The sequence below is a fragment of the Diuraphis noxia genome, unplaced genomic scaffold, assembly GCF_037042655.1.
Source record: "Diuraphis noxia isolate RWA-SAM2 unplaced genomic scaffold, SU_Dnox_SAM2 contig0001, whole genome shotgun sequence".
In the NCBI taxonomy this organism is placed as follows: domain Eukaryota; kingdom Metazoa; phylum Arthropoda; class Insecta; order Hemiptera; family Aphididae; genus Diuraphis; species Diuraphis noxia.
The window spans coordinates 106403878-106415879 of NW_028301711.1; the positions used below are offsets into that span (position 1 = coordinate 106403878).

At 28.6% G+C, this 12002-nt stretch overlaps 1 protein-coding gene across 1 annotated transcript in view; it reads left to right on the top strand.

Moving 5' to 3' along the window:
- Window positions 1-12002, top strand: part of LOC107171115 (E3 ubiquitin-protein ligase MARCHF3-like) — a 38328-nt gene that overhangs the window by 24854 nt on the left and 1472 nt on the right. The window contains exon 4 of the mRNA XM_089215557.1: window positions 514-685. Coding sequence (XP_089071683.1) covers window positions 514-685 — 172 coding nt within the window. The remainder of the gene's footprint in view (window positions 1-513; window positions 686-12002) is intronic.

Sequence of the window (12002 nt, forward strand, 5' to 3'; positions counted from 1 at the left end):
AAACCCGGCACTAAAATATGTGTTGGGCTGTGTTATCTGTACATGTTGCTGTGTGGGATTCTGTTTAGGATCTTGAAAAATTATTAATCATCTGTCGTAACTCGTATTCTATTAGAATATATTGTACTACTACCATAGAAAATAAAAAATAACAATGTAAACAAAAGCTATTTTGAAAAATATTAATATGACTTGGCATTTAACACATTTGGGAATTTAACTCGATAACAAATAGTCACACGTTAACTACAGCGTGATCATCAGATCCGGCGTGAAATTTCGTACACTTTTAACACATAAACCGAAAACTTCAAGAATTGACTTGTCCCCCTTTGGCCTTTACGTGAACTCAGTCCAATTATACTTATATGATATAATTGCAGATAGTAGAATTGCACACTACATCATATTTAAAAATATAAATCCAATATTGTACTATTTTAATATCACAAAAAAAAATTAATATATTAATATAACACGGCTGAATTTCTATATTATTATACTATATTATAGATACTCATTATTGGGATCAATTAAAGCATGGTTTTTCAGTAGTGAAAACAAAGAAGAAATAAAAGAATTGTTTTATGATGGATGTGTCTTGCTAATTACATTACCATTTATATCTTTATTTTCGTATGTTGGATTTTCCATAACAGAACATATTTTCAACACAGATGTACAGGTAATAAAAGGAAATAATATAATTTCAGTAGTATTACATTTTAACGTAAGACATTGATTATTTCAAAATGTATTAACATTTTTCAAATATCAAAATGTTATAATAATCAAGCATTTTTCATACCCCCTATTATTTCAACCCTTAGTTTTGTTGGTTAAACAACTTTCACTATGTGTATAAAATGTATGATATAAAACTATTTTTTTTAATGCATTTTAATTTTTGAATTATTTTAGTTCATATGATTTAACCCCTAAAAGTTAGGTGCTATTGTATTCTTCAATTATATGAAGTGAAAAAACCTCTGATCCATTTCATAAAATTGATGCAAACGTTGTCCATAACGCGATATGGATGCAACATTTCTTGAAACACATTACGTATATCTCCGATACGATATCACTCATTGAACTATTTAATAGCTGGAACGCTCACCACGCAGTGTTGTCCAAGCAAGAATTTAAAAGAGATGGCTAAAATATTGAGTATTTCTAACTATGCGCCAATGTAAAATTGTATTTTATATCACATTGTCAAGCAATAGGTAATTAATTGTACTTATTATTTCAATCCATCATAACTGAACTACAATATAATGATTTATCACAAAAATATACATATATATTATATACATGGTGTTCCAAATTTCATGTGACAGAAGATTTCAACATCATATATTTTAATTATGGGAAAATTACCTAACCTTACCTAACCTTATTGAATCTACTAATTTGATTTTAAATATTTTTTTTTTTTATCAATTAGGATGAGCAGTTTCGAGGGCTAACTTTTAAAATTCAAATGGAAACTTATATTTTTAAAATATGATTTGTGTTCAGATTAATTTTTACTGAATTTTGACTGGTCGTTTACATTAATGTGTTAATAATTGAAGAAGCTATGGATATCTGAATATTGGCGTTAATTTTTAAAATGTCAACAGCAGATAATATTTAATGTGCTTCCGTTTTGCGACCTAAATAATCTGGGTATCGAATTATCAATATATAACAGTACCTATACAGTTAGTAATATCAAATTATTTTATCCACGATAATATTATAATATTTTAGCACCTTAAAGTTATTTAATATTTTCAAAATACTAAAATATTAGCCATAGCCCATTCGTTAACGAATTAATTTGATGAATAAAAATACAACTGAAAAACTTATAGTTATTAAATTAATAAAAGAAAAAAAATTCTAATATGTGATTGTTTGTTGATAATCTGATAATTGATAACACTTATCACTTCTTACTTTATAATTTTTATATGACAGTTAAAAACTAAAAATTAAATTAAAATACATATCTAATTATTTCATTATTTCAGTCAAGTTGATAATTTTAAGTTATTATAGTTGTGGTGTTAGTACGTTTGAATTTTTGTCAACTGGTTGTTATTGTCTAGGAATATATTTTGTATTTGTTTTAAACTGACTATTTTATATCTCTTGTCTGAATCATAGAAAAATTATATTTTTATTCATCACCATCATTATTTAAAATTTGAGAATTTGTATAGTTTAATTATCTATCAATTTGTAAATACTTTCAATGTCATATTTAAATATGTTAGTAAAATAATTTAATAACGCAAGATAGATAATATTTACTTATATATGTACTTATTATTTGTTTGTGACCGATGAGCCTTTTAAATCGGTTGTCGTCATACACACAGTCATCCGGAACTTTTTGATAGGGTTATTGATTATAGATTACAAAATTTCAGATTATTAATGAATAAAATATATCATCATTTATCATATAAAATATTTATATAATATAAACGGATGCACATGAAACGGGGCGGGGATCACTGCTTCAATGGGCTGCCGCGAAGTCACGTCGAGATGCTGAGCTACAGACTCCTTGAACTTCGGTTAGCTTGATTGACAAAGGCTCGAACGTTTTTTGAGCTTGTACTGGCGCAGTAGCTCGTAAATGAAAAGGCAAGTTTAGACGTTTTATAATTTTCGATTAAACAATGCGGCACGAACAGACTGAGCCAGATTTTAGTAAGCACCGGTGCTAGGTAGTAAGAGCAAGAGCTATGAGAGCTTGAATTGCACGTCAATCGACGGCAAAAAATGTCGAATCAGACGTAAAAAACTACGTGAGACCACACAGGATTAAAAAAAAAATTAACAACGGCTGAGCAGCACACACAGCGCAGCTCGTAGGCAGCAGCCAACGCAGTTTAGCCAATATTGCGGACGGTGGGCCGTGATGACAATGCCAGTCTGGTTAATGATATAGGTTACCAAACGGCGGGACATTTGAGTCGCCAGAAAGGCAGAAACAGCGAACATTATTGTATTTTGATCTTATCCAAGTGAAAAATTACTTTCATTCATGGCCTGTAATTCTTAGGTAGATACCTGCTATAAATCTCTTGTGTTCTGGCCAAAAAAGGTGCTAAATAATAAAATATGACACTGAATAACCATGTTTAATTATTATATTGGTAACTGATATGTCATCATAGAATGCTTAATCCAGTTTTATATTCTGAGTGGATGTTAATACATTTATTGATAATCTATAGGCTATAGTCCTATACATTATATTATATTACAATATACAATTTTATACCACTAGATAAGATATTGATTTAACCCTAATATTTATTGGAGATTTTGAAAACTAACAATTCTTTACATTTCAATTTATCATCTTATTTAATGGACATTTTAAATTCTTGAAATGTAGATGACACCTTGTTAGATTTTTAATGGAAGATCTACTTATTTTGCATATATTATTATCAACTTATTAATTTTCTGAAGATGATTCATATTATTCCATTATAAGTTATTGTACATTTGTACCTATCTAAGATTTCAAATTTGAAATTAGCTTTTTTATCCAATGTGTAGTCTTTGTTTAGTTAATTTTTGTTTAGTCCATTGATTTAAATAAAAAATGTTATTGAAATGATCCATTTTCTTCAAACCATTTAAAAAAAAAAGGTTATTGTTATTTTACCATAAATATTATTAAAAAACTAAAAAGTAATGTTTGATTTCCCTAAAACTCATTCTTAAGATTTCAAATGTGACATCATTTATTTTTTCATCATATTCTCTCCATATGTATATTCGTATTGTAATGTTGCAAAATTCAGCATATCCTGAATATCTAGATTTGACAATTAATTTATCAACAAGGAGTCACTAAAGAAAATCAAGACAAAGAATACCAGAAAACACTAAATATATATCTTTCAAATAATGAACAAGAGACATATATAGATGATTTATGGAGAAGTATAGAAAAAGCGGTAAAAGGAACAGCCGTTGAGGTACTAGGTCATGAACCGCAGAGAAAGAACAAACCATGGTTTAATGATCACTGTAAATAAAACGCAGAAGAAACAGATAAAGCAAGATTAAAAGTAATACAGAACGCGAGTGAAGAAATAAAATACCATTAGCCATAAAACAAAGAGAGGTAAAGAAAGTCATAAGGATGAACAAAAGATCATAAAGAAAGAATAGAACTCATAGAAAACAGTAGGAAAAATAACACACGAATCTTCTTTGGAAGAGCAAACGAAGTTAAACTTGGTTTCAAACGCAGAACAACGATGATTATAGGAGAAGATGGAAATTTATTTATCAAGAACGCAAAAATAGCAGATGAGTTTAAAAAAATGTTTAAGACACCATTAAATCAACCCAGTAGAAACACAATCATCGAAAAACGTGCTTCAGTAGAACAAAACTTAGAACCCCCAACAAGAGCAGAAGTAGATATTGCTGTGGAAATGCTCAAAAATGGAAAAGCATCCGGAGAGGATGAAATAGTGTCTGAGCGCCTTAAGAAAGGAGGGCCAAAATTGATAAAAACAGCTACATAATCTGATAAATAAAATTTTGGAAAAGTGAAGAAATACCAAGTTCGTGGCGTACATCTGTTCTATGTCCTATCTTTAAAAAGGGAAATCCTATGTATTGTAAAAATTACAAGGGGATCTCATTATTGAATTATTCATACACAATTTTATCTAATATTCTACTCAATAGAATAAAACCTTATTTACCCGAGATAATTAGAGATTACCAGGCAGGATTTATGACAGGAAAATCAACCTTGGATCAAATACATATCATTAAACAAATTACCGACAAAAGTCACGAATTTGACAAGGATATATACCTCCCCTTTATAGACTTAAAAGCTGCCTATGATTCAATTAATAGAAACAAAGCAGGTAAGTCGTGGATGTCGCTCAGCTGTACAGTAGGTTACTGTAATGGATGGGATTAAATTTGAATGCAATGATAGGTATCATTGTATACGAAAAACGATTCTGAACGGAGATGATTTGTCAGTCTAGGATATATTATATTTAAATATTGTCATATATTCTATTATGAAACAAATATTTTATTTTTCAATTAAGACGCATTTTGCATAAGGCACGGTTAATCAATTAGTATAGTTATCATAATTCATAATACCTTATATTATCATAGATATACGAATACCTGGTTTGAGGATAAATCGTTATCATTACGTGATTTCATAAAAATTTAAAACTCAAACGCTCAAAACATTTTTCCTATAATGACTCTTCAAATTTTCCCTATAGCTATTTGAAGCAAAACTTATGGAAAACTTGATGTTAAATTTTATAACCTTAGATATAAATACAAACAATATTATGAATTTTGAACTACAAAATAATTTGCAAATATTCATGGTTTTGACGAATTTTTGTCAATATTTAAATTCAAATGTTAATAAAAATTTAATTTGAATTTTCAGTGGAAATTTTTTTTGTGATAAAGATTGAAAAACTTGTAAAGACCCTTGTATTAAATTTTCAAATCTTAGGTATAAAAGGAAAATATTTTATGAATTTCTAGAATAAAATAATTTACGAATTTTCGTGATTTTTACGTATGATGTCAAAATTAAAATTTGAATGCATGTAAAAAAAAATGTAGCTATATATTTCTTTTTTTTTTCAAATGCTATTGCAAAACTATATTATGAGCCTTGTATTAAATTCTCAAATCTTAGAATTAAAAAGAAAAACTTTTATGAATTTCGATCTAAGGTGATTTGAACATTGCCGTAATTTTTATGTATTTAGTCAAAATTTGAACTGTAAATGCTTATAAAAAAAATTTGTTACTATATATTCATTTTATTTTTCAAATGCTATTGTAAAACTATTTTAGGAGCCTTGTATTAAATTTTCAAATCTTAGATATAAAAGGAAAATTTTTTATGAATTTCGATCTAAGATAATTTGAAAATTGCCGTAATTTTTACGTATTAAGTCAATATTTGAACTTAAAATACTAATAAAAAAAAATTGTGCATATGTATTCTTATAATTTTTTAATCACTATAATAATAACTTATGAGGAACTTTTTATTCAATTTTCAAGTATATTGAAAGGGCCAAAAAATTTTTATCGACACTTAACAAAAAAATTTTCAGACAAATTGAAAATTTCAGTTGTCTATAAATATCTCAAAAAAAGTCAAAATATTTTGAAAATTAAATCATGTAAAGAAAATGCCAATCCTAATAACTGGTAAAATTTTCAAGTATCTAGGACTTATACTTTTTGAATAATAACTAATATTTAAAATCGTTTCAGGATAAATCGTTATCGTTACACTAATTCGTAAAAATTTAAAATTTAAACGCACTTAAAATTTGTCCTATAATGATGCTTCGAGTTGTCTCTATAACTACTTTAAAGGAAAACTTAGTGTTGTATTTTTAATCCTTAGTTATACAGGGTGATTTTTTAAGCATGCTCGCCCCATTTTTATGCTTAAATTATGCATATATTCAAATTTTGATTTTTGGAATATTTAAGTGTAGTTAAAGGCGATATTTTTGAGTACTTAGATTTTTCACAACTTTTAAGGAGTATCCTGTAGCGATACCAACTTTGGTTTTTCAAATGACAACCTATATGTTTTAAAGCAAAATGTGATTCAGATAATTTTTCTGAAAATTTTGACATATTGCAATCAAAATTCGAACGAAAACTTCCAGAGTTATTCTACTTGAAATACTAAGGAATAAGGATAAAATTCTAATACTTAAATGCCTACGTTGTAAATGGATACGATAATTATAATTCGGTATACAATATAAAAATAAAATATTTGTTAATAATCACTACTTATTACTAAATGGCCAAATATTGCATCTGACAATTTTCAAAAGAAAAGAAAATATGAATAAAATAATATCCTTTTTATTTTATCCATGTTACCTATACCTTATAGGCAACGTTAATATTTGTATAGCATAGGTATACCTACTTATAATAAAATACCAAACAATAGTGTACAATAGCACATTTTATATTGTATACCGAATTATAATTATCGTATCCATTTACAACGTAGGCATTTAAGTATTAGACTTTTATCCTTATTCCTTAGTATTTCAAGTAGAATAACTCTGGAAGTTTTCGTTCGAATTTTGATTGCAATATGTCAAAATTTTCAGAAAAATTATCTGAATCACATTTTGCTTTAAAACATATAGGTTGTCATTTGAAAAACCAAAGTTGGTATCGCTACAGGATACTCCTTAAAAGTTGTGAAAAATCTAAGTACTCAAAAATATCGCCTTTAACTACACTTAAATATTCCAAAAATCAAAATTTGAATATATGCATAATTTAAGCATAAAAATAGGGCGAGCATGCTTAAAAAATCATCCTGTAAACAAAAATATTTTATGATTTTTCAGCTTCAAAATTACTTGCAAATTTTCGCGTTTTCGACAGATTTCATAAAATTTTGAACTATAAACGCTTATTAAAAAAATGACACGATTTTTAATTTTTTTTTAGCTACAATAAGAACAACTCATAAGGAACCTTGTATTAAATTTTCAAGTTTTTTTGGTCGTCCAACAATTTTTTAACGACAATTCAAAAAAAAAATTCTCAAAAAAGTCGAAAATTTCAGTGGTCTATAAATAACTCAAAAAAAGTCAAACATTTTTTAAAATTAAACTTTTTATAGATAGCACTACCATAAACATTTGGTGAAAATTTCAAGTATTTACAGTGATTAGTTTTTAAATTACAACCATATAAAAAAATCGATTTGGTCGAAAACTGATTTTGCATAAAAATTCCCGTTTTTCTGTCATTTTTTTTTTTTGTTTTTCTCGATTTTTTTGAAAAATGTTGGAAAATGTTTACTTTTAACCTGTATAATGCACCAAGGATCTTCACTTTTACATCGGAAACCACCCCCAAAGTTTGAAATCGAAGTATTATTTCGACTAGTTATGCTGTACACAGACACAAAAAAAAAAAATAACACACATCATTGTAAAATCGATACATTCTTCACTTCGTTCAGAATCTAAAAAATATTTAAAATCAAATTAGTATAGATTATAATATGATTCAAAAAGGTTTTCACATAGGTAATTTTTCCCTACTTTAAATATATCAAGCTAAAATCTGCTGTCACATGAAATTTGGAATACCCTGTATATAATAATACATATGTCTACAATCAATTTACCAATTAATTATATAAACATTGTTTTTAGAATTTCAAATCTATTGTTGATATATTTTAACTATTTAAGTATTTACTTTTTATTACTGGTGTTAAATATGAAATAGTGGCTTCGTAATACTCGGTCGTAAGATTTATCTACGGCAACGAACTGGGCGTACGCCGTACGTATTGGCCGCAGTTGTTAACTCCCGGATGGGTGATAACCTGGAATTTTAAGCAACATATCCTTGCTACACATATATAAACATGTATTACAACTCTACCGACTCAAAAATCTACAAACAAAAATATGCATAAGCAACCCCAACCATACCACCCCATGACAAATGTTGACGTGGATTCTACCCTAAAAAAAAAAAAATGAAAAAACTATGATATATTTTCTTTCCCAATCGATATTTATTAGATTTTATGAAAAAAACATTAAATTATTTTATAAAAACCATGAGAAAATTCAAATATTTTTTTCAATCAAAGTTTAGGTTTACTGATAGACAAATATGTTTTTATGAACATTAAATTGACAGAATATTAATTCATTATTTACATCATTTTACTGGAACAATGAAAAGCACTACAAAAATTATCTAAAGTTTAATTGTATCTTGAATTGTAGGTATGAGGTATCTATAGTCTAGACTGTCTAGAGAATATAGAAATTACTATTAATTATACATCAAACAACAAACACGATTAAAGAAACTGTCGTTGATTACAATCCACCAGCCTGTTTGGTCAGCATTGAAAAATGAATGCGATATGGCATATTATCAATAAAAACAAAAATAGAAATACCTAAAGTATTCACTATTTCTTTCTAACTAACACACTAGCTCAGTTTTATTTACATTAGTTATACGGGCTGTGAGCATCCCAGTTCAATGATAACACTATGCTTCTCGTATAATTCCTTTACGGTGTCGAATCTGATTAATTTATTCTATGCATGATTATAAATAACAGGTTAGTCATCTACAGTACGATTTATATACAACCGCCCGGTCACAACTCGTTACGGCATAGTTCACTATCTGCCGAGCGCTGCTAATCAAACGTGTCAGATTTTCATTATTTCATAAGATCGTACCTACGTATAGTTTTATTCCAGGTCAATTGAATTGTAACACGTACCAAAGAACTATTTGATCGTTTTATTCATAGACAGAATCGTAAATACTTCTATAACTTAAAAAGACATACGTAACTTTTGACTTTAATTTATTTTAATTTACTTTAATTCATCACATCTTGAAGATGATGTGATGAATAGTGCACATCCGGCTACAAATTAAACACGGAGAAAATATGATTTTTCCTATAATACAAATTATCTATACGACGTGCATTTTTCAGTAGGCTGGGGACATTTCTATGAAAAATTGGTACCAAAAAAGAAAATTTGTGTTGCTACCTGTTGATTATTATGCAAATTCTTGCTGAGGACAAAAAAAAAGTGTTGCCATTAGGACGGAGTATACAGAATACGTAACCTTAGCACACCTCATAAAAATTTTTTAGATCCACCACTCTTACCAATCACTGTCACAAATGTATGAGACTACCAAAATTGTTTTTAACAATTTTAATATACCTACTATTTATCTGTTTTAGTCCGTCGTTGGTCACGTCTTTTTTTATACTTCTTTGGTCATTATCATCTAAAGGCATCGCATTGTCGTGATAGCCATAAGCTCTGTCATTTGCCATATTTTTCAATTTTGAATATGTTGTGACCTCCGTGAGATGTTTGAGGTCTTGGAAATATGATGTTCTTGGGCGCCCTCTAGATATTTTCCCCAAGGTCTTTCCTTCGAGGATATTTTTACATAAATGTGTTATGTCTGAATAGGTGCCCTATTTATTTCGTTTTTCTTTTTAATATGTGTTTTATTATACTCCTTTTTTCGCTAACATATTTTATCACTTGCTCATCTGTTTTCCTTTCAACCCATGATGTATTGTTCATTTTTCTCCAAATCCACATTTCCATTGCTTCTAAGCAGTCCTCTTCATTTTTTCTGATAGCCCAAGTTTCACATCCATATAGTAACACACTCCACACAAATGTTTTAATTAATTTTTTCTTGGTTTCGATTTTAAGATGTTTGCTAGATAGACTGTTTTTCTTTATGAATGTTTGTTTTTGTTTGGCTAAAGTTATTCTTTTTTTTATGTCAATAGTGAATGTATTATTATATGTTATTATACTTTCCAGATATGGGAACTGATCAACTTCTTGGATTACAATGTCGTTTAATTTAAACTGGGTTGGTATATATTTGTTCTCTTCGGGCTGTCATTGTTTTTGTTTTGGTAGCGTTTATTTTCATATGAAATTTATCCATAACCCTTGATAATGTGTTAAGCATGAGATTCATGTTGTCTTCACTTTCTGCCACCAGTGCAATGTCGTTCGAAAATCTTATACTGTTTACCTTTTTTCCTTTTATTCTTACGCCATTAGTTACCTCTTTTATTTCTTCAATGGTTTCATTCATGAATAGATTGAACAAATAAGGCCACACGGGAAAACCTTGTCTTACACTTTTTCTTATCTTAATTTCCAGTATGGTTCCATTTGTATCTATCAATATTGCTTGATCCTTGTATAATCTCAGGATAATCCATCTGTCTTTCCAATCAATTCCTCTTCTTTTTAATGTGTCAAACAGCAAGAAGCAATCTACTTTGTCAAAGGCTTTTTCTAAATCTATAAATGTTATATATGTTGGAAGGTTCACGTCCAACCTTCTTTCTATTATTAGTCTCAGAGCCAGGATCGCTTCCCTAATTCCTCTCTCCTAAACCCAAAATGCTCTTTTCCTAGCTGATCTTCTATTTTCCCTTTAAGTCTATTTTTAATGAAGTTAAGAAGTATTTTCGAAGCGTGTAATTGCCCTGTAATTAGTAGAGTTGGTTGCGTTTCCTTTCTTTGGAATCGTTATTGACTTACTCTTTATAAAGTCCTTTGGCAACTTCCCTGTTTCCTAGCAATCATTAATAATCTTAAATAACAGTGATTTGGTATGTTCATCCAAATTCTTCAATATTTCCCCAGGTATGTCATCTATACCAGTTGCTTTTTTGTCAGCTAATGTGGTCAGTGCACAATCAAATTCAGTTATTATCAGAGAAGGTTCTTTGCAGTCAGGATTAACTTCTTCCTCATTTTCTAAATAATTCAATTCATCAATAATCTCTTCCCCTTCGTATAGCACTTCTAAATATTCTTTCCATTGTCCGGCTACCTTTTCACCTTTTCATTTTCAAATAGTAAGTTGCCAATTTTATCACTTACAATATTAATTGTCCTGGGCTTATATTCTAGGCTTCTTACTTTATTATAATATGCTTTATCTGTGTTATTTTTTATCAACAAGTACTCAATTTTTTTGCAATTTTCATATAACAATAGGTCCTTAGCTTCACGACATTGGTTTGTGATTTAATTCTTAATTCTTTTGTATTCGACATGATCTACTGTCCTTGGTACATTTCTCTGCTTAATTAGTTCCAGTATCTTCTGAGTCATCCATGGCTTTCTGGGTTCAAGAATGATTTTGCCAAGAAATTTTTTGCAAGTTGCGTTAATATCACTTTTCATTTTCTCCCAGGTTATTTATTCCTTATTCCTATTTATTTCTCCTAGAATTGATTAAAAAAACTGCTGCTATTCTTTCGATTCTGAGTTTTTCCTGACACCAATTCTTTTTTCTGACTAGTATTCTTTTCTTAAATCTAATATTGCACTTTGCTTTGACTAGAATGTAGTCATATCTATTTG